Source organism: Ochotona curzoniae, unplaced genomic scaffold (assembly GCF_017591425.1).
Source record: "Ochotona curzoniae isolate NIBS_2020 unplaced genomic scaffold, NIBS_Ocur_1.0 scaffold_1037, whole genome shotgun sequence".
Lineage (NCBI taxonomy): Eukaryota > Metazoa > Chordata > Mammalia > Lagomorpha > Ochotonidae > Ochotona > Ochotona curzoniae.
The window spans coordinates 29,782,060-29,806,322 of NW_024467083.1; the positions used below are offsets into that span (position 1 = coordinate 29,782,060).

Here is a 24,263-nt window from a genome sequence, read left to right on the forward strand (position 1 = left end):
GGATTCAGTCAGTGAATACGCCCAGGCTCTGTCAAGTAGCACACAAACATGGGCTCACCTGAAATTCTCTGCCGGCCGGGGGTTAGGAGGGAATGTGTTGCCCTGGGAGAATAGCTGTTGGCTGGCAGGGACAGTGTTGGAAGAGATGGCTTTACTCTGATCTGTGGACCAAAAGGAGTTGGGGGAGGACCAGTCAAGGAGGTGTAGTGCATCAGTTCAGCAAGTTCCTACTCATTCATGAGGTGTCATGATTGAGTAGAAAGGTTACTGACTGGGCAGAAGCAGGCCTATCAGCAAGTGATCTGAATGAGAGCTTAAAAGGAAGAAATATACCTGCGGTGATGTTGGAATAGATTTCTGAATATCGAGGGTCTCTATCTTGGGCAAACAGACTATCTGACTTCTCAAGGGGCTTGCTGTGTTCTGGCCCTGTGGTTGTAACAGGCTGAACAGAAATCTGTGGAACACAACAACAAAAAGGACCATTAAAGGTTTAACATACAAGCCAATAACCCCCAAATTTATATAACATACACACATTCTCTGCTACTAGGGGAAATTACTAAGGAACAGTTCATTATAGCTTTAAGGAAGAAAATACAAACTTGCCTGGGAATGATTGTAGCTAGTCAGTCCATCTCTGCCTGGGACCATGTCCAGTTCTGCTTGCTGTTGCTGCTGCCTATTTGTTAAAGACCAGTTTGAGTGAGGAGACAATCTTAAAAAATAAATCTAACAACAACAAAAAATGGGGTTGTAGATGGCTATTCCCTAAGCTAGAGATGACTCAATAGATGATTCCTCCACCTTGTCTTTTTTTTTTCTATCATGCATTTTTATTTTTATTTTATTTATTTATTTTTTTATTGTTAATAACATTGTATTATGTGATACAGTTTTATAGGTGCTTGGATTTCCCCCACTCCTTCCACAACCCTCCCCCCGTGGGGCATAACCACAGTTCAAGTTCAGTTGAGATTCCTCCACCTTGTCTTACCTGGGGGCCAGCTGCCCTGAGCCAACTTCCACGGGTAAACCAGCTGTAGGGCCTAGCTGGGGCCTCTGGATTGGGTTAGATAGTGTAGGCCGTGGTTCCTGGCTTGAGTTCCTGGAGAAATCAGACAGAACAAAGATAAAAAGAAAGAAATCTGCACAAAAAGCTACGCTGATTAATCTGTGGGTAGGGCAGTCACTAATAATTTTCCTTTAAAGTTTAATACTACAGGTAACCCACGAGCTCAGTTTTAGCAAATAATTCATTCTGTGGACAACATGGTACAATGAGACACTCTGTCCAAAGGCACAGGGTTCATTATCTTGGGTTTTAACTCTTAGATAATCAATATCTGCTGGTAGTAAATGTGCATATATATTCATTTAGGGTTTTTAAACAGCATGGTAAAAAACTGAAAAACTAACTACAGTATGATAAACTTCTCTTTCTTTCAATATTTTTCAATACCATCTGAATTTTCTATAAGGAATATTTGTTTAAAAATACTAAAAGCTAATTAAAACAAATTACAGTTGGAAAAATTATGGATAAAAGCAGGAAAAGCCATTATTTTGAGAAACTTGAATCCTTAGAAAAATTTGAAAATTTCAAAGTAATGGAAATATAAAATGATGGTTGTTATGTAGTCTAAAAACACAAAAAGAGAAGCCAGCACTATGGTGTAGTGGATAAAGCTGCTGCCTGCAGTACCAGCATCCCATATGGGCACTGGTATGTGTCCTGGCTGTTCCACTTCCAAACCAGCTCCTTGTGCACTTTCCCTTGCATGGGAAAGCAGCAGAGGATGCACCCACATTAGAGACCAGGAAGAAGCTCCTGGCTCCTGCTGCAGATTGGCCCAGTTCTGGTCGTTGTAGCCATTTGGAGAATGAATCAGCAGATGGAGGATCTCTCTCTGTCTCTCCCTTTCTCTGTAAATCTGTCTTTCACATAATGAATCCTTAAAGAAATGCAAAAAGGGACAAGCACAAAATCTATCATGACTGTGCCCATACATTTGAGTCCTAAAATTAATAAAAACATTCAACTCAACCCATGTATTTTACTGTTAATTAAACTCTGGTAAACTATCAAGACTGAACTGGCCAACACTGATCAACCACTATCAACAAGCACTAATCACTCATGCTAACTTACTCATGCTCTGATATTTAAGACCTACATTCAAGACCGTTCTACTGCAGATGAAATGGCAAGGAAGTAATCTAATGAGTGACACCCACTAAGATGGCTCTGATAAAAAGACAGACAACATTCAGGAGTTACAAGAGTATAGGAAAAACAAAACCTTACACAGTGCTGATGGGACAGCTTTAGAAAACCATCTGGCAGTTCCTCCAAGAGCAAGACAGAGTTACTATCTGACCCAGAAATTTCACTACTGGGTAAAAGAACAGAAGACAATAAAATGTCCATCTGTGCAAAACCTAGCACAGGAATGTCCACAGCATTTTTTTTTTACATTTTTTTTTTTCAGAGGCAAACAGAAAAAGATCTACTCTCTGCTGGTTCATTCCCCAAGTGCCTGCAGAGGCTGGACAGGACCAAGCCAAGAGCCCCAAAATCAATCAGTGCAGGGCATTGTGTGTTGAAAATCTCATTATACCTTGCTCAACTACCCCAAATCCCATGAGAATCTGAATCCTTAAGAACTTCAAACTCTATGCATTTACTAATGGAAAAGCAGAAAAAGAAACAGCTTGGCAAGGTTAGGCAGACTTGGCCCATGAGAAATCCCAACACTGAACAAGAGTTGCACGGTACATACTTCACATTGGTGTTGGTACAGATGATGTACTCAATTTCATCTGAGTAAGGGTTCTGGAAAGTAAAGGAACTGGTTCTTGTCCAGAGCCACTCTCGGTTCTTAGACCGGAACCGGAACATGACAGATAGCACCTGGCCTTTTAACTTCACCACCTGAAAAGGTTTCATACCATCAATGGAACTCACAGAAAACTTTTCTTATAAAGTTAAATGAACATTTCCACACTTATAAGACTTGTGTAATCGTCCTTGATGCACCAATCCTTTTACAAGGTTAAAACTTGTAAAAAATTAATTCGCTAAATATGAAAGAAGTATATTTAGCATGTTTCCTCCAAGAGTCCAAAACTACTTGATTTTTCCAGTCAAAATCAAACAAGAACAATAATTATTGGGGGAAGGGGAAAGGTCATTTCTCTACTTGTCAAAGAAAGTCCATTAAAGATTAGACAAACCTGCCCGGTGCAATAGCGTAGTGGTTAAAGATTAGACAAACCCAAAATTTAACTTTAATGAAACTAGATGACTTCTTTCCCAATGGGAGGATTTCTGCTTTTACAGTATTCTCAGAGGTTTTCATGAATAAATCTGCCTCATTTTCTTTTGTTTTTGTAAAAGTAAGCAATCTTAGATCAACCTGAGTTTCCCGTCTCAAAAACTGAAAATAATCTTTTGATCTCCCTAACAATTAAGAAAATTAACAGCTAATTTAATTCTAATTATTATGTGCCAGCCACTGGGCTATGCACTTTATATTCATTATCTTAATCTTTCCAACAGTCTTGTGAATACAAGTACTATTATTATACCTACTGTATCTGCCAGGATAATACTAAGACTCTTAAAAAAAAAGCTAATTAACTTGTCTATATAAAGAACTATTATCTAAAGTTAAATTTATTAAAGTCACCAGGTATTTTCAGGAGCTAGTGCCTGGAAATTACACTCCAAATTATGTACCGACAAACTCTGTGAAATGAATTTTCCCTACAGTGATTTACAGCTCAGCAAAACAAACAATATTTTGAATATTTTAAAAATAGCTCCTAGTATATGGTTAGTTCAGCACAAGGCAGCAGGTAGCCAAAGCTAAACAGAAATACCTTGGACATCATCCAAAGTCTCAAAATATCAATCTTTTTCACCAGTTAAGTGCTAAAGCATAAAATGGTAGTGCCTGCCATGGTGCTGAATTATGTGGTCACTAAACAGTTGTAGCATGAATATCATAAATACAAATATTTATTTAATCCCAAACTATGAAAAAATATTTACCTGTTGGAAACTGTCTCTTAGAAGCTGCTGGTCTTCAGGGTGACAGAATTCAACAATATTCTTTCCTAGGAGTTCCTAGAAGGTATAAATACAAATAAGATTCATACTTGTATGGGCATCTAACTTCCTTGCTCTATTAGCTGAAGTCATGGACTGTACTACTTCTGTCCTTAAACTAGGATTATAAGGGAAGTGTGAAGAAGGAAAAAAAGAGGAAAAGAGGGACTCTATGATATAAAGATAGAATCTTCTAACTAAGTAGCTTCTAGAATATTTTCCTTTTCAGAATATTCTTCATTTTATGGCACTTATGACCAACTTTAGGTGTGATTCACATTCACAATTCACCCATCAGAATTCTACAATTTGATAACTTCTAGTAAATTTACAATATGATCATTACCAAAATTTAGTTTTAAAACATGTTCACTGTCTAAGAAAGTTCCCTTGATTCCATATGAAATTAATTCCTCAACTTATCACTGATGTATTTTTGTCTCAAGCTTTTTTCCTTTCCTAGGAATTTCATATATATATATTCTGCAGCCTTTGGAAATGGCTTCTTTAATTTAGCATGTTTTGGAAGCTCACACATCTGCAATTTATTCTGGTTTTTCTCTCAACAGCATCCTAACAGGAATATTACACACTTTGTGTGTTCATTCACAAAATTAGATATATAGACAGTATCTACTTTTTGGTTATCAGGCATAATATAGCCTTGAATATTTCTGACCAACTTTTTGTGAGCAGGCTTTCACTTCTCTTTCAGAGATACCCAAGAGTGAGATTGCTAGGCTGGTAAGCAAATGTTTTACCTTTTATGAAACTGCCAAAATGATTTTGCATAGCAGCTGTTATCACTGTCTATGCCTGTCAATGATTGTTGAGGGTTCCAGTCTTGCCAAAACTACTGATTATAGCCATCCTATTGAGTACAAGATGGTTCTCACTGTGATTTTAGTCTGCACTTTCCTGATGCCTAATGATGTTGAACTTTTCTTGATATGTCATTCAACATCCTGTTTTAATGAAATGTCAAATTCTGTGACTTTTTAATGCCTATGTGCTATAAGAGTTACATATTTTAGACAAAAACCCTTTCATATATATAGGATTTGCAAATGTTTTCTTCCAGTTTGTCTGTTTTTTTTACTTTCAAGAAGACAAATTTTAATTTATAGAATCCAATTTATCATCTTTTTTTGTGTGAATCATATTAGTACCATAAAAAGAAATCTTTATCTAACTCAAATCACAGATACTCTGCTAGAAATTTATTTATAATTTTAATTCCTACAAATTTAGGTTTTGAACTGATTTTTGCGTATGGTGAAAGATAAGATCTAAGTTTGTGTTTTTTTTGTTTATTTTTAAACTTTTTTGTAGATAGATATCAAATTGTTTTAAAATTATCTGTTAAAACTTTTTTAGCCGGTACTGTAATGCTGCAATGCTGGCATTCCACATGGATGGAGTCCAAACTATTCCACTTCTGAACTAGTTTCCTGATAATGTGTCTGGAAAAGCAACAGAGGATGGTCCAAGGTATTGGGTCCCCCGCACTCAAATGGGAGAACCAGAAGAAACTCATGACTCCTGGCTTGTGCCTGATGCAACACCAGCCCTTCTCTGTCTTTTACACCCTCTCCTTCTCTTGGCATCTCTGCTGAAAATCAGCTGGCCATAAATATTGGTCTACTGATTTAGATATCTGCCTTTATGCTACCACAACATCATACTGGTAACAACTGCTATATAGGATGTGTTGAATTAGTGCAAATTCAACTGTTTTTGTGTTTAAAATTTCTAATTGACACAAAGTCATTGCCAGAAGTCTCTTTAGCCTTGACAATTTTGAAAGTTTAAAATCAATTCAGGGATAATTAATTTGTTAGCTGGATGAGTAAATTATGACATATTATGACAAATTATAAGATATGCTAGTACTGTATATTTTGTTACTATTGACTTGCCTATATACATGAATTATCTAAAAGTAACCACACCAGGGCCCAGCACAATAGCCTAATGGCTAAATCCTCGCCTTGCACACGCCAGGATCCCATATGGGTGCCAGTTCATGTTCGGGCTGTTCCACTTCTCTTCTAGCTCCCTAGTTATGGACTGAGAAAACAGTAGAGGATGGCCCAAAGTCTTGAGACCCTGAATCTGCATGGGAGACCCAGAGAAGCTCCTGGCTCTTTGCTTCAGATCAGCTCAGCTCCAGCCAGTGTGGCCAGTTGGGGAGTGAATCAGTGTATGGAAGATCTTTCTCTGTGTCTCACCTCTTTCTGTAAATTTAACTTTGCAGTAAAAAATAAAAACAAATTTTAAAAATTTAAAAAATAAAAAAGTGACCATGCCAGTATAATGAATTAAAATATATCATTATCTCTACTAATATCAGTTTAAAAATGCATACTTGTACCTGCTTCTCTCATTTGGTTTCACAAGTCATATTTTTTTTAGATGGAACAATTTCCTTAGTATGAAACTAAGAATAAATTGAGGTATTTATCATCTCCTTCTCTGCACTGGGACTGCTATGTTTGTGCTGACTAGCATGACATGATGATATAATCTCCACACAGGCAAGAGGAAACAGAAGCCTAAGTATTGGAGAGGTGATGGCCCCAGCACCTCACCTGCGGCTGATAGCCAACAGTAGCCACACAGCGGTGATCCACGAAAGTGAATAATCCCTCGATGTTATGTCGTGAAATGAATTCTGTCGGCTGGCAAACATTACTCATATCTGTACAGTTGGGAGAACTAGTCACCTGAAAGTGAAGACATGAAATTACACCATGAGGTAAAATTACATCAGTTTTTGTTATCTTATTCTCCAAAAATGTTTTAATAGTCTATAAAGGGAACAAATTTCATATATCTCACATATGCAGTTTTAAGAACATAATGATATGCTTCACCTTACCCACCTTCCTTCACCTTTTCCCATTTATTTTTTAAATTTTTATAACAGCACACTTTGTTTTCTTTATAATCTAACGCTCCACTAAAAAATGTAATTGAACAAGAAGTGAAGTAGAAAAAAAAAATCACTGTTCCTCAAGAGTTTAGACTAGGACTACAAACACTGATAAGATTTCAAACTTCAATCTCACTCAATTTTTTTCGTTCTCTCTATATTAGTTGCCACAAATCAGGGAAAACACGATATTTGTCTTTAAGGGACTGATTTATTTCAATAAGCATAATGGTTTCCACCTGCATCCATTTCGTTGCAAAAGACAGGATTTCATTTTTTTTATGGTTTAGTAGTCTTCCATCATGTATATATCCCACAATTTCTTTCTCCAACCATCATTTGATTGACATGTAGGTTGATCCTACAAAAACAATGCCATTCCTTGTACATATACTTCCCAACTATTCAGGGTCACAGTACAGAGAGCCTCAGTTTTAGGAATTTCCCAACTTCCACACTGTTACCCACAAAGGAAAAAATGACATCATGCTCAGAGAGGTCATGAGAGCTAACATGACTCCCATATTGCCTGCTTATCCAAATTAATAAAGTAAAGAAAAAATTGATTCAACTGAACACCTACCGACTAGTATAAGCAAGCACTGGGACTAGCAGTTATCATGCCCATGTTCTGTATCAGAGTGCTGGGTTTGATATGCAGTCACCCCTCCTGAATCTGGCTCCTTGTTAATTCAGACTCTAAGGAGACTCTGAGGAGGCAACAGCCCAAGAGACTGGAATTCTGCTACTCATGTAAGAGACTTGGATCGAGCTCTCAGCTTCCAGCTTCAGGCCCAGATATGGGTGATTATGGGAATTTGGGGGAATAAACCGGCAAGTAGGAGATCTGTCTCTTAAATAAGTAACATTAAAACAACAAAAAGCTGTTATTGGGACGCCTGTATCACACACTGGAATGCTTAAGATACAGCAGTTGATGGCTCAGGTGCTTGGTTCCCCAGAACTCACATGGAAAACCCAGATGGAGCTGCAGGCTGCTGGCACTGGACTCGCCCAGCCTCAGCTACCGCAGGCATTTCAGGAGTACACCAGTGGACAGGAATTGATCTTTCTCCTTCTGTCACTATGTTTTACAAGAAAACAACTCTCGGGTCCAATAGCATAGCGGTTAAAGTCCTCGGCTTGAACACAGCTAATCCCAGCGGCCCAGCTTCCCATCCAGCTCCCTGCCTGTGGCCTGGTAAGGTAGTTGAGGATGGCCCAAAACTTTGGGACCCTGCACCTGTGTGGGAGACCCAAAAGAATCTCCTGACTCCTGGCTTCAGATTGGCTCAGCTCTAGCCATTGGAGCCACTTAGGGAGTGAACAATCACATGGAAGATCTTCCTCTCTGTATGTCTGACTTTGTAATAAAAATAAATAAATCTTTAAAAAAAAAAACTCTCTCTCTTTATCCCTTGGTCACTCTTTACTTTGGAAGAAATATATATGTAAACCTTAAAAAAAAGTGTGCTTTTATCTGGGTAGACTATGCTCATTATCCAGAGAGGAAAACTAAAGCCCAACTAACCAAGACACATCTATATTTATGAGAAGAATCAAACTAATTCTACTCGTCCATTGTCAGTGATGTAATAATTTAACAAAAAAGATATTTTCTTTGCATAGAGGCAAAGGAAATTAATTGGAAACAGAAAATTCAACATTGTAAAGTTAAACACAAGAAAGGTAAGGGAAAAAGATCTTCCCCTTTCTCTCATGCTCCAACTTATGGTCACCGAAGAGTACCAATGTTTACTCTGAATGTAATATTCCTAAGATTTTATAAGTTTTACAGAATTTTTCACTTGTATTCAGAGAGTAAAGAAAACTAACATGAACAAGTCCTGCAGATTTTTTTTCTAATCAAAAAGAGAAGTAAATACAGAAAATTCACACTTGCCTGCAATCTGCCTATGGCCACTAGGCAAAACTTGCTCCCCTGGCCAGCCTCTGGGTCATCATCTGGGAGGGAAACACCTTCAGCAAGAAAAGGTCAAATATTTTAATAGAAATGTCAGCCTCTAAGAGGATGATAAATGAGAACACTAAAAACAAAGCTACAATTGCACAGAATGTATTGTATGTGTTAGCCATGGTTTTCAATATATACATACACTCATATATTTTACTAACTATAATAAATTAGAGAATACAAATCCTAACCAACATGTTCCAAACACTAAAACGATGAAACCAAATGCACAGGAAGTCAGGCCCCCGCTTCCCCTGTGCCCCCCTGGTCCCGGTGACCAGGGAAGTGATGTCCTGTCCAATTGGTGACTATTAAAGTAAACACCCAAAAATGTATTTATACAGAACACCAACAGCTATTTATATTCCTTGAAAAAGAAAAACAATGTTTTATGTCAGAATGTAAAAAAATGTAAATCTTTTGTATTCTTTGCAGTTATTTTTATTGAGAGAAGCAAGTATTTCGTGATAAGCTACATAGACATGTAAAAGCACTCCTACCTTCAATCTCTATTTTATACAGTTCAAATATCAAAAAGTACAAATGTCATTTCCTCATTACTTAAAATTATTTTTCCTTAATTATACTAACTTCCCATTTATTGGTGTTTTTTGTATTGGTATTTATTGATGGTGGCCATATGCCAGGCCCTAGGCTGGATGCTTTCCTTACATTAAATCTAATCTTCGTAATAACCCTATATGGGATATATTATCTATCAATTACACATGAGAAAAGTTTATAAAAGTCAACAAACTTGGGGCTGGGTGCACTAGCTTAAGTTCTTGCCTTGCATGCACCCATATGGGATCCCATATCCTGGCTGCTCCACTTCCCTTCCAGCTCCCTGCCTGCCTGTGGCCAGGGAAAGCAGTCAAGGATAGCCCAAAGCTTGGGTCTCTGCATCCTTGAGGGAGACCTGAAAGAAGCTCCTGGTTCCTGGCTTCAACTGACTCAGCTGTGGCCATTGCGACCAGTTGGGGAGTGATCCAGTGGAAGATTATCTTTCTCTCTCCTTCTCTCTGTAAATCTTACTTTCCAATAAAAATAAACAAATCTTTTTTTTCTAGTCAACAAATTTACACTAGGTTATATCACTAATAAACATGAATTAACAATACCAGGAATCAAAACCAGGTTTTATAAATCTAAACATCGACCTCCTTCCTAAATATACAACCTTGACTCTTTTTTCTTAGTTCTTGTCTAAGAACTAACCCTTCTCAATAATACCCCAAACCCTTCTCAATAATACCCAACCATTAGGGAAGTAAAAAAGTTGCAAAAATGTAGAAACTCTGATTTAAAACTTGATTTAAAGCCCTTGCAGAGACTATGCCCTTGTAAATTGTCAAAGTCAAACCATTTCTCCCACTTCCCTCAAAGCTTTCTATCTGGTATAGAAAGATTCCTCAAATGAACTACATTTGCAGATTAACTTTTTGCAACCAGTCCTTAGAACATAGGCATTCAATATACATAATTATGAATTTGCACATTTAAAAACCAAACTCTGTGACACAGCCAATAACTGGGACATTTTAAAATCTGATTAATTCATCTCCCCAAGCAAAGTATAAGCTCAACAATGTATGGGAAGGACTTTGTTTTTTGTTTTAGTTTTTCAGCTTATACCAAACTACATTTCATATACTAGGCATATATAAACATTGGCTAACTTTCTTAGACATTGTGAGGAACCAAATGCACCAAGGCAGAAATCACCACCCCACTTTCCTACCTGCTGGGGGCCAGGCCTTGATATAGCCTGTGCAGTGGACCACCACAAAGTGCGGCTCCCCATCCTTCACAGAGCCAAGGCCATTCCTACAAGAGTTACAGAGTCAGAAGAAAAACCACACCCAGGAGAATGCAAGCTCACTCACAGTAACTTTACGTTCTTGGCTTTTAGAAAACAGGACAAACAGTGCTTAGACCCTTTCCACCCAAAATGACCACCATACTCTTAACCAACGAAAGGCAATGCATCACAAGGGAAGCAGACAAAACAGTAAGTAAACCTCCTTAAAAAACAAGGTAAGGGAAGCTCTAGAAGTTGAGGAGAAAAAGTGACTGAAAGGGGAAGGTTGTGGGAGGAGGATGAGGGCTGCTAAAGAAGGACCACAGAAAGTTAGGTGAAAGGCCGTGCTCTAAACAGATCCTCGGCTACCCTTGTGATTTTCTTCGCTTAAGACTTCACCTGCATCTGTTCCTCACAAAGCTCAGTCTATTCATGGAGACTGGGTCCACGGAGCTATTGCCACACCTGTTTCAATGAGCAGAGAAATTAAAAAGAGTCAGCAGTCAGGCACAGCAACAGGCTTAGGATACAACTTGACACTAGCAGCAATGCTCCTAACAAGGAGGAATAATAGCAATCAGGTTGTTTCCAAAGAATAACTGTTCTAAAATTTAAAGTAAAAAAAAAATTCCATATGCTCTTCAAATGCAAATATTCTCTACAATAGGAGTTGGCAAATTTTCTCTGTAAAGGAGCAGAGAGTAAATATTTTCAGCTTTGTGGATCACTGGGCATAGCCTGTTGTAACTAGGCAACTCTAGCATTTACAGCATGAAATCACCACAGACAGTATGTAAATAAATGGGCATGGCTATTGCCAATAAAACTTTATTCACAAGTAAAGGGCTGTAGCTTACTGATTTGTGCTATTTATCTTATTCCTGCCTATGTTTTTGTATTGGCATTGGCCAGACATTGGGACACTCCCTCCAAGTCCCACATGGCCTCTTTGATTTCTAGATAGTAGATAAAACTTACACTGTTTAATATATGCCTTGCTCTGTTTTAAATATGCTCTCATATAATAACAGCTAATATTCATAATTTTGAGTTCAGTAATACTGAATATAATAATATTCAGTGTCAATATTACCTCCAAAACTAGATGACAAAATCAAAGCACAAAAAGTCATGTAATCTGATCAAGATAGATTTAAGTTATAACTTAAATCTACAGAATACTATAAACTAAATAAAATCTAGCAGATTGAGACCACAGGCTACTGGAAGCATTTAAGCTACATAATACTCAATATTATCTTTTCCTGGAAAATGGTCCCTAATTTTTTTTTTGTTTGTTTTAAGATTTATTTTTATTTGAAAGGTAGGTTTACAGAAAGAGACAGAGAAAAAGATTTTCCGTTCTCTGATTCACTTCCTAAGTGGCTGTAATGGCCAAAGCTGAGCTAGAAAGAAACCAGGAGCTTCTTCTGGGTCTTTCACATGGGGAAAGGGTCCCAAGGATTTGGGTCATCCTCTGCTTTCCCAGGCCATAAGCAGAGAGCTGGCTGGGAAATGGAGCAGCTGGGAACATGAACCTATGCCCATATGGAATGCTGCCACTTTAGGTGGAGGATTAGCCTATAGTCACTGCACCAGGTGCCAGTCTTTAAGATCTTAGTCATCATTTCTAACAGGCATTCTCCCAACTTAATGTACACATAGTGTTTAATGACAACATCTATCATACAACCTAAACTGATTTTGTAACTTCACTGAAGGGACGCATCGGCTACCTGTATAGAAACAAGTATCATTTTTTCTACAGAATCCTAAAGAGTATAGCATAATGTTAATAAATTCTAAATACTATCTGAAGACACAAGAAAACCTCAGAAACAAATAATGCAGAAATGTTCTCAGTATGATGATGTGTCTAGTGATGCAATGAGAACAAAGCATAAGGACTACAGTCAGGCTACTACAGATTAAAATAAAACCCTATTATAATATACTATCCACTGCAATCTAGAAAAGTTAATTCCTTTGTAGCTCTTTTTTTCTTTCTTTTTTTTTTTCCCCTTGAAAGTTAGATTTACAAAAAGAGAGGGAGAGATAGAGAAAGAAATCTTCCATCTGCTGCTTTACTCTGCAAACAACTGCAATGGTCACAGCTGAGCCACTCCAAAACAGGGAGGAAGGAGCTTCTTTTAGATCTGTCATGTGGGTACAGGGGCCCAAACCCTTGGCCTTCCTCTGCTGTTTCCCCAGGCCATTGACAGAGAGCTGCATTGGAAGTACAGCATCCAGGACTAGAACCAGCATCCATATGGGATGCCTGTGCTGCAAGCAGGGGATTAATGTGCAGTGTCACTGCATCAGCCCCTGTAGCTCTATTTTTCACCAGTAAGATAATAACAATGAATTTTACACCACAGAGCTGTTGGGAGATGAAATAAGACGAACATAAAGCATCTAACATGGTGGTAGCATAGTAAACTGTTCAATAACAATAATTCCAGTTCCCTTAACAAAGATTTTTTCTTCTTACAACACATTTAGACAGATTTAATCATGGATGGATTTAAATCTGTAGGGCCAGATGCAATAGCCTAGTGGCTAAAATCCTCACCTTGCAAGCGCCAGGATCCCATACGGTCGCCAGTTCATATCCTGGCTCCTCCACTTCCCTTCTAGCTCCCTGCTTGTGACCTGGGAAAGCAGTTAAGGATCAAGGCCGTGGGACCCTGCACTCACGTGTGAGACTCAGAAGAAGCTCCTGGCTCCTGGCTTTAGATCGGCTCAGCTCTGGTCATCACGGCCACTTGCGAAGTGAACCAGAGAATGGAAGATCTTACTGTCTCTCCTCTCTGCAAATCTGACTTTGCAATAAAAATAAATAAATCTAAAAAAGAAATTTTTTTGTAATCTGGGGGACCGTGTAGTGGTAGGTTAGGCTGCTTCCTGCAATGCTGGCATCCCACAGTTTGAGTCCCAGCTATTCCAAACTTGATCTAACTCCCTGGTAAAAGATGCCTGGGAAAGTAGTGAGAGATGACCCAAGCCTTTGGATGAAGCTCCTGTATCCTGTATTCTGGCTTCAATGATGCAGCCCCAGCCACTACAGCCACTGAGGGTGTGAACCAACAAACTGAAGACTCTCCCTCCCTCCCTTCCTCTCTCTCTGTGTGTCCTTCTCTCTAATTCTGCCTTTCAAATAAAGAAGTACATCTTTTTTCAAAAACATAAATCTAATTGCAACTTGGATTTAAAAATTTAACTCCACTGAAAGCAACAAAACCCTCAGCTCTTGATGATTTCTATGCCAAATGATGATCCTTGGCCTCACACTCACCTCATACGGCAAATAAAGGATCTTCTTGAACCCATACACATCCTCATGGAAGACTGCTGACCTTCCTTTTTCACTGTTCCAGTCTTTAGATCCAGGATACGCCCTGAAGGGAGAGGGGAAGACCAGTTTGGAATGCATTCTTGTGAGTAGTTAAGAAGATGAAACCACAGGCAAAAATAAGTAGGACTCATAGTAGAGACGCCTGGCTTCCTTCTGTGTAACAAGGCCAAGCAGGAGATGGAATTCTTCCCAACCATGCAATACTTCAATTCTCCTCAGTACATGTCACCAAAGTCCAAAGGCAGCACTGGAAATAACCTTGTACAAGGAAAGGTGGGAGTGCAAAGTGTAGTGGAAAGAAAGAGGCAAAGTTATATTCTTGTGTCTGATTATACACATGAATATAATTACCTCACACGTACACACAGATAAAGTAATTTCATTGATTTAAAAACAACTAATTTTAAACGCTACACAAAAATATTTGTCTCAAACTAAAATTGATGATTAAACAGAAACAAAGGTCAGGCTTTTGGGAAGAGAGAACGCAAAAACAAAACAAACACAGATGAAAAAAAAAAAAACAGAGAAGAGGGGAAAACTAAAGACCAACATTAGCCACATTAGAATTTCTTGCATCAGTTTTTCTTCCTTCCCACTTAAAAACTTTATTCCTAGAGTTGCTCAGAACCAGATTTGACTTTTTACCCCTAGAAAAGTGCTGGCAAAAAAAGTAAAACCTTTAAAATAGCTTTAAAAAGGGGCAGAACAGGCCCAGTGTAGTAGCCTAGCAGCTAAAATCCTCGCCTTGCATGCGCTGGAATCCCATATGGGCAGTGGTTCTAATCCCGGCAGCCCCGCTTCCCATCCAGCTCCGATTGTGGCATGGGAAAGCAGGCGAGGAAGGCCCAAAGCTTTGGGAACTTGTACCTGCATGAGAAACCTGGAAGAAGCTCCTGACTCCTGGCTTTGGCTCAGCTTAGCTGTGGCTATTGAGGCCGCTTGAGGAGTGAATCAATGTACGGAAGATCTGTGTCTCTCCTCCTCTCTGTATGTCTAACTTTCCAATAAAAAAACAAATAAATCTTTTTTTAAAAAAGAGGGTGGGAAGCAGTAGAGAGAGGTGAGGAATAGCACAAGAGTAAATATCTTATATGTTGGCAAAGTATCCAAACATGAAATAAATTCAAAGAATCAGTATGAAGACAAGCACAGCAGGGCCGAACACAATACTATTATCCATGTGAATGATTCAGATTTTACAATTTTCTGTACAATAATGTTAACAAAATAAACTTTTATATGAGCCTTATCACTAATAAAACACCTCCTAAGGATTAGCTACAAACTAGATAATCTACATGTGAATAAAAGAAACTGATATTAATTTAGGGGAAAGTTCTAGAAGCCTTGCCAGAGTCAACAAGCCAGTTTAAGTAGCTAAAATATCTCTTATGCCTCAGAAAAAGGACTTTTCACTCATTTTCCAATAGACAGAACTCTCACCTGTCAGGGCATTTTCTGATGTGGAAAGCTGTTCACGAAGTTTATCCACATCATCTGGGTGCACCTGATCGTAAAGTGTGCTGCCAAACCATTCAGACTGTGGCTGGTTCAAAACTGGCGTAACGGAGTCCGAGACATAGACCACACGCCCTGTCTCACACGAGACAATGAACAGAAATCCATCTGCTGCCTCCAGGATCAAATGTTTCAGCTCCTGCCCAAGGAAAACAAAGACAAGTTAACACTAAAATCGCAAAGAACAAATATTTCTACTCAGGCTTCGTGTATCTCCATAAATAGCTGCTGCGTCATACCTGAACCACTGGAAGAAATTTCCACCCTAAATGCAAAGCTTTCTTTGACAAGAAAGTTATTGTCAATGGATATTTTCTCAATTTCTTTATTGCTATCATGTTTTGTTCTTTCTCTAAGGATTCAGAAGAGGCAATAAGAAGGCTTACTAACAATCACTGACTCCTTCATCCCAGCCTTTCTAGTCTCTTTAGGATCCTGTTTGACAAATATTCACATATTAGCTTTGCTGTTTTCACTCCCTCCAATTTATCCTTTGATACCAGATACAATCTATTTTTGATGGCTCCCCATTGTGTAAAAAATTAAAATCTAAGTAACACCTGTACATTCCACCCTCCAGTCCAGTCTACCTTATAATTTCCTAAAGTATTCTAAACCCTACTTGACTTTCCTTGGATAACTCAAATATATTCACACTTCTAAATTTCTCCCCAACTTATTCCCCAAATCTAAACTAAGTCTAAATTCTTCAAATTTCCACGTGTACATCTACAGGACTTATTACTATGTCTCTATTACAGAAACCTATTTATTGTTTATTTATTTACATGTCTGTTTCCACCAATGACTAATTCATCATCCTATATGATTGAAGGCACAAAGCTCCTGGTTCTTCTACCTGGAGTTTGTTGAATCGATAGCTATGAGCAAATTAGGGCTTGGAGTGTAGCTCAGTGGCTAAAATCCTCGCCTTGCATGTGCTGGGTTCCCATTTGGGCAGTGGTTCATGTCCTAGCCGCCCAGTTCTCATCTAGTTCTCTGCTTGTGGCTTGGGAAAGCAGTAGAAGATGGTCCAAAGTCTTTGGACTCTGCACCCATGTCAGCGACCCAGGAGAAGCTCCTGGCTCCTGGCTTCAGATTGACTTTGCGAGGCCATTGCAGCCATTTGGGGAAAGAAACCAGTGGACAGAGGATCTTTTTCTTTGTCTTTCCTTCTCTCTACAATTTTATCTTTCCAATAAATATAAATTTTAAAAAAACAAATTAAAATTTCAACATACGTAGCTATAAAATTTGTATTACACATGCCTTAAAATATACTATCCTATTTGCAGAACTCTTATTCAATATACTTTTCAATGATTTGACTAAAACAGCTTTGGGAACCTGCACTGTGGTACAGCAGGTCACAGTTCCTATTTGCTCTACTTCCAAGCCAGCTGCCTGCTAATAAGTCTGGGAAAACACGGTAGGAGACAGGGATGCATATCAAGGGTTCTGGTTGCAGCCTGGCCCAGCCTTGACTGTTGCAACTATTTGGGAAGTAAGCCAGGAGAAAGGCGATAGCCCTCCCACCTGTCCCCCTACTCCATCTTTCAAATAAATAAATCTTACCAAAAAAAAGCTCTAAAAACTTAAAAAAAAAAAAAAGTATGATAGGTAGATTGTGTTCTTCCTTATACTTTCTGTATTAACAAACTTTTCCTACAATTTTTTTATTTTTAATCATTACGAGGTAGCAGTACCCTGAGAAGCTTTTCCTAACCACTGACTCAAGTATATCCACTCCATTCACTCTAGCCATTCCTTCAGTACAGATCTATTCTGACATACATTATTAATTTTAAAAGGTATTCATTCTCTGTATTTCACTACCAGTTTTCACTTTGCTGTGTATCCTGCCATTGACATATTTACACACAGAATGAGTCTGAAAAGCAAAAAGTTTCAGCCATCTCTATTCTTCTCAAAGTGCATTAAATTTGATGGAGCACATCCTCAAACAATGATGGCCTCTGAGGCTCCTATCACTCAATCCAGCAACTGTTTTCAGAAACAAACAACAACAACAAAATCAAAATCAATGTTTTTACATTATCTATAACAAAAAAAGCAAGGAAGAGGACTTTTTCCATTGGTATAACAATTGCACTGATTTCACTGTTGTTCTTCAACCTTGATATATTTATAAGTAAAGCTACAAAATAATTGCAATTTTGCTAAATGGTTTTCATAACACTTTGCTACTTCTCACTGTACCTAAGTCAATGAATGTTACAGGCTAAGGGAAAACTTACTTCTTCACAGACCTGAATTTTTCCTGAAAAGTAGAATTCTTGGGCCTGGCGCGGTGGCGCAAGTGGTTAAGGTCCTCGCCTTGCACGCCCAGGATCCCATATGGGCGCCGGTTCTATCCCGGCAGCCCCACTTCCCTTCCAGCTCCCTGCCTGTGGCCCAGGAAAGCAGTCGAGGCCAGCCCAAGGCTTTGGGACCCTGCACCCGCGTGGGAGACCCGGAAGAGGCTCCTGGCTTCGGATTGGCATAGTATCGGCCCGTTGTGCTCACTTAGGGAATGAATCATCGGACGGAAGATTTTCCTCTCTGTCTCTCCTCTCTGTATATCTGCCTTGCCAATAAAAAAATAATAAAAATAAATCTTTAAAAAAAAAGAATTCTTTCCCCTGCCTCGCCCCCCCAAAAAAAATAACTACACAACTTTTACCCACACCCTAGACATAAGTTTTAAAACCCAGAGACCTGATCAGTGAGGAAGGACGGCTTGTAGGAGCCATCCGTGGACGTGTTGCCAGTTCCCCGTAAGGACTTCATATGAGAAACAGCCATGCGTAAGATGGTTAGTTTGTCTGGTTTCCGAGCCAAGGCACTACAGGTTGGTACCATATCTGACAACTCTGTGATGTAAGCTGTCATCTTGTTCCGCCGTCGCCTTTCAATTTCACTATGATTTTCCCTGTATAAAAGAGAGAGAATCCCCACCCACGTGGTCACATCTGGTCATTTGGTAGCAAAAAGAATGACAAGGATACCAAGCAGGCTGCTGGGCAAGGCGGTATTTAGATTTCATGATGCTTAACGTCTCAGAAGCTAAAGTAAGGGTTTGCCAACCTCATGCAGAGCAAGCATAGAAAAGAAACTAACAGGGCAGACAAACGAGCAGGTAACACAATTCCTCTGATGCTCTAGAAACTTCACTTACTATGTACACTATTATTTCCTTGAAACAAAAGATGTTTTAAGAAACAATACTTTAACATGTTTTGTTTCATTTATTTAAATTCTTAAGGGACAACTAATCTCAACTTGATTGACCACATGTTTACTAATTCACTTGTTTAAGCTAGAAAATAAAACAACTGATTTTTGCCTAATCAAGTAAGTTGCTCAATAGCTGACGTAAGAGCTGATAGTGTAGATTTTTGTTGGTTCATAAAGTGTTGTTTTGTTCTGTCTCTCTTACAACACTAGAAGAAAATGGAAAGTTTCTAAAATTCATTTGTCTCACTAATGCCTAAAGTCCTATCATCTTTATCAGGACATAGCACACAAAAGGCTCATAAAGCACTATGTACTACAAGTCTCATATGGGCTCCCAGTCTGGAACAAAGTTAACTGGGGAGCAGGAATGGGGTATAGCAATCAATGCTGTATAAGGCCTAGAAATAGACAATTTGGACACCACCAAGGTGAACAGCACACCTTCAGCAATATTTCCTCAAAACTGAAAAAAGGTATTACTGGGCAAAGAAATAATCAATTGGTTTTTCAAGGTGCATTTTGTGAAGCCCAGGACCTTCCTTGGTTGTTTTCCCTGGGCCTCGGGGGAAGAACCAACAGCATGCTGCACTTCTGCTTCTGGAGAAGCTTTATCACTTTTACTTACTTCAATTACCAGTTAAGGGTCCTTGTTAAACAAGGTTCTTTGTCAAAAGGGGAGCGGAATGACTAACATGTATTTCTTTTTCATGAGAAAAGCTATCTGAGGTCAGCTGTTAAGTGACTGCTTTCTCGGGCTGCTCTCATTCCTGGTACAGAGATTTCCTCACCACAGCATTCCAAACCAGTTTTGAAAGAGTAAAGTATTAGCGTCCAGTGCAGTGGCCTAGAACACTAAGCCTCTGCCTGCAGCACCAGCATTCCACGTGGGCATCCATCCCAGCTGCTCCACTTTCCATCCAGCTCCCTGCTAATGGCCTGAGAAAACAGACTGCCAAAATGCACAGGCTCCGCATCCATGTGGGAAATCTGCAAGAAGCTTCTGGCTCCTGGCTTTGGATTGGCTCAGATCCAGCCACTGTGGCCATTTGGAAAGTGAACCAGCAGATGGAAGATCTCTCTTTCTCTTTCTCTCTCTCTCTCTCTCCCCCTCCCTCTCTGCCTCCATATCTCCATCTCTCCTTCTCTTTATAATTCTGCCTCTCAGATGAAAACACACAAATCTTAAAAAAAAAAAAAAAGTAGTAGATGGCATGAGTTGAAATGTCAGCAAAATGAGCTTGTGACCCAGTTTTAAAGAAGTAAATGATAAAGGGAGGGGGAAAAAACACAGAAAACCAGGTTTGGCATACTTCCTATAAAATATGCCAAATCACAGAGACCAGAAAACATAGAAACTTGGGCACATTTCTTATATAGTATTTCTGTGTTATGGACAAAAGTCTCCAGAAAGAATTGTATGTCTCCTTTCCAAATGGAGAAAGAAATCATACATGGTACCAGATGTAGTCGGTCTAAGACACATAATTCTACTCTAGCATAAAGCATCTGTATTTCTTTTATCAGGCAGACTTCTGACACTGAGATTCAGAAATCAGATCTTTTAAATAAATAAATCCATATCAAGGCAGGCAAGACATTTCTGGGAAACTAAAACAAAAAATTTAGCCTCCAAAGTTACAACCTTCGTTGTGACATAGTAATAATCTGGCTGTGAGCCAACACAGGCAAAGATCAGTGAGTTTCCTATAAATGTGCATAGGCTGAAGCCCGAATACTCAGATTCAATTCCAAATACAGAAATATTTACTGGTTTTCCGATAATAAGGGCATTTCATGTTAAAAGAACAACTGGCATTGCTGCATTATTTCTGAAACCTTTGGGTTCTTTGGAACTTGATGCTGACATAGGTGAAAATAAGAAAAAAAAAAATAGCAGTTTCTTAAATCCCTAAGTAAAGTTCCCTCAACTCACCAACTTTCTGATGAGGGAAGCCAAAGTTTCTGTTACACCCAAACTTCTAAAAAATCTCGTCCTCTTTTGCCACAGATAAGGAAAGACACAAAGAGAAAGGGGGAAGAAAAGGCAGAGTAAGAAAAAAAGATAGAAAAAGCAGCATCTTCTGCTTCATCATGCTGAAAGACACTGTTCTCCTACCTGGCAAGTCTCTCTTTATCCGCAGAGCTCTGCTCATCATCCGACCTAAAAACAGAATTAATGAACTAAGCTAAATTAAAATAAAAGGGAGGGAGGGACGGATGAAAGAAAGGAAGAAGGAAGGTAGGAAGGAGGAAATCAGGCAAGGAAAGAAGGAGAAAAGCAAAACAGAAACAGAATAATATAGTTGCAGAGTAAAGGTGGAAAAACTGGAAATAAGGCCAAGAATTGTGTCTAAAACTCTAGAAAACCACCAGTTAGGAAAAAGAAAAAAAAGGACAAAGATCAACATCAACACAAGGCCAATATACACTACAAATTAATATGAGCTTGAACACAGAAACCACTTTGTGAGTCAGTCTCTCTAGAGAACAGAATATACAGGGTCTGAAAAGGAACCGATGGAATTCAGGGATGCCACTTTCATACAATACTCCCAATCTGAAGAGAAAATTATATCCACCTACGTGTGCTATTCTATATTGAAAATGCTAAAAGTAAACATGAGTGTCAAAAAAATGATCACAACGCATGCTCAGATCAAAACAACAAACAGGTTTCACTAGAGCAATCAGATAAAACTAAGAACTGTTTTGCCATTTGTCCTCTATCACTGATTTGTTCCTAAAGCAACTCATAATTATCTTAAAATTATTTTTGCATTTCTCTGGAGTAAAGTCACAACATGACTAAATCTCCATTATCAACTCCCCCGCTATAGTACTTAGTTATCACTAAATTTTTGTAGAAAACTAAGATATTTTAAGAGTAGGTGGCAAGTAAGGAAACAGCATAGCATTGGCGGCTCAATGTATCAGTATCCAGTTACTGATTAATTAATTAGTATTCAACATAATAATATGTATTAATCAGTATTTATATAATCAGTATTTTATATATATACATACCAAAACCCCCCCAAAATAAAGCATGACATTAACAAGCTAAAAGATTCCACCCTTAACAAAAATGACACTGACCTAATCAGCATATGGGAAAATATCAATAAAATGGTCAGTAAAATGGCAAAATATAGCGATATGTCACTGCCTGTGGTGCCAGTTCAAGTTCAGGCTGCTCCGCTTCCAATCAGGCACCTTGTTAATAAATCTGGGAAAGCAACAGTAGATGACCAAGTACTTGGGCACCTGCCAGCCGCAAGGGAGAACGGGATGGAGTTCCTGACTCTTGGCTTTTAGCCTGGCCTAACCCCAGCTACTGCAGACACTTGGAGCAAGAACCAGCAAATGAAGATCTCTTTTTCTCTGTTTCTGCCTCTTTGTCACTCTGCCTTTCAAATAAAGAAATCTTTAAATACACACACAGTAACATGGTAATAATGAAAAGTATGTAAAGTTTTACGCATGTGTTCTAAAGAGATAGAACTGAATGCTTTAAGTAGCTTAGAATTTCATGTTTCTTGAAAAACTATGAAGCATTTTATTCAGTTGAGAGAATTCATAGATTTTTCAGCTTGTGAAAACCCTGAATTGAATTTCCAAGAACATGAGGCCAACTGCCTTAACAAATGATATCTCAAAGCCATGAGGCCTATTGCTTAAACATCTAAAACTTTCATTACTATTGTTTTTATTACAATAGATCCATAGTCTCTTATCCACTTCAATATTTTTAAAGAATGACTGTATAAATATTCACACTAAACAGGAAAAAACAGAAGATTAAATTAGTAAGTCATATTTTCTTGGGTTTTGGAATTTCAGTCAGGAGAATAGACTAATAGCACTCAAGGGGAGGGGAAAAGGGCAGGGAGGAGAGGAGAAAGGATAGGAGAGAGGAGGGAAGGACAGGAGAGGAGAGAAAAGGAAATATTCTGAAATTCACTCCATTCCAACTATCATGATACTACTCTGGTGCAGGCATTTACAGTTTTATGGCTATCTGACCATTTCCTATTTGCCTCCATACTACAGTTCTTCTCTTTTATTATTCCTACAAATTGCTACCAGAGAAATATCTCTACAATATAATTTATGCTGCATTCTCTAATTCAAAGCATTTTATTTCCTCAGTGTTTCAAACTACTCTGAGATTTCTTAGCCCTCTACAACAGATTCTCAAAGGATGGTCAACAGACTGGCAGCATTAACAAGGAATAAATAATAAGTAATATATTTTGAAATAATAGTCTATTCACTTTTCAGAGGTGGCCACAAACTTAATTTTTTAAAAAAGAAATAATTTATTGCTTAGTAATGTATTTTGACTTCTAAAAGAAAAACTAGTAGCAATTGAAACAATTTACTCCTTAATAAGAAGTAAAAAAAAATTGCATCATTTTGACAAGTCACATTTTTTTTTTAATAGGAAAGCAGGTAAGGCTATTCTTTCCATATTGTTTCCTTCATGTATCTGGGGTAAAGGGGGATATTGAGGGAGAAGCCCTACCCAGTTTCCCACCCACCCCTGGTCCCAGATGTGGGGCATGCTCTGAGATTCTTGCTCAAGTGGTTTTGATAGTTCAACAGTTACAAATCACTGCCAATCTCGCCACTCCAAGCGTGATGAGTTGACAAGTCACATTTAAGCTTAACTTTTAAATCAAAACTCCAGCTTCCATAAAAACTGTTTCTATATTGTCATGCTTTAAAAGAGTAAAAACTATTATCTGTATAGATTTGGCATAACAATTTAATAATTAACTGGAACCAACAATTCCACAGTTTGTATTTCTATAAATATCTAACAAGTACACTCCTTTTGCTATCACATACACAGAAAAACACCATATAATGTACACACTAGTGGTCAATGTAATGGCACGTTAAACTGCCACATGAAATTTTCTTTGTGTTGTTCTGCTTTTTACATAACTAAATCTTTATATATATACACACACCACTAGTTTGAAGCCATGTACCTAAACATAAATAATAATTATTTACAATATTTTTGCACTTTCCAAAATAGTGAAGAACGAACAGAGACATTTACTCTGCTCCAGATAAAATTCAGTATGGTTGACCTGCCTTATCCCCACATCATCAACCAAGATGTTCTACTCCATTACCTGGCAAACCGCTCCTTATCATTAGACATCTGATCGTCATCACACCTGAAGAAGAAAACCAGTATGAGGTGAAAATTTTGTACTTATTATGTCTATTTCATGTTGAAATGAAAACCAGAATGGAAAACAAAAAAACTCCACAGAAAGAAAATAATAAAGCCAATAGAAAAGAATCACA

At 38.3% G+C, this 24,263-nt stretch overlaps 1 protein-coding gene across 3 annotated transcripts in view; it reads right to left on the reverse strand.

Annotated features, from left to right (window-relative positions):
- ARNT (aryl hydrocarbon receptor nuclear translocator) overlaps positions 1 to 24,263 on the reverse strand; it is a 71,119-nt gene that overhangs the window by 10,466 nt on the left and 36,390 nt on the right. For all 3 annotated transcript variants that reach the window (XM_040999167.1, XM_040999166.1, XM_040999168.1), the window contains exons 4-18: positions 24,086 to 24,130; positions 21,055 to 21,099; positions 18,420 to 18,633; positions 15,627 to 15,840; positions 14,121 to 14,223; positions 11,225 to 11,290; positions 10,766 to 10,851; positions 8,953 to 9,029; positions 6,706 to 6,840; positions 4,058 to 4,132; positions 2,784 to 2,935; positions 998 to 1,108; positions 610 to 682; positions 334 to 457; positions 59 to 161 (exon numbers count right to left, since the gene is read on the reverse strand). In XM_040999167.1, coding sequence (XP_040855101.1) covers positions 59 to 161; positions 334 to 457; positions 610 to 682; positions 998 to 1,108; positions 2,784 to 2,935; positions 4,058 to 4,132; positions 6,706 to 6,840; positions 8,953 to 9,029; positions 10,766 to 10,851; positions 11,225 to 11,290; positions 14,121 to 14,223; positions 15,627 to 15,840; positions 18,420 to 18,633; positions 21,055 to 21,099; positions 24,086 to 24,130 — 1,623 coding nt within the window. The remainder of the gene's footprint in view (positions 1 to 58; positions 162 to 333; positions 458 to 609; positions 683 to 997; positions 1,109 to 2,783; positions 2,936 to 4,057; positions 4,133 to 6,705; positions 6,841 to 8,952; positions 9,030 to 10,765; positions 10,852 to 11,224; positions 11,291 to 14,120; positions 14,224 to 15,626; positions 15,841 to 18,419; positions 18,634 to 21,054; positions 21,100 to 24,085; positions 24,131 to 24,263) is intronic.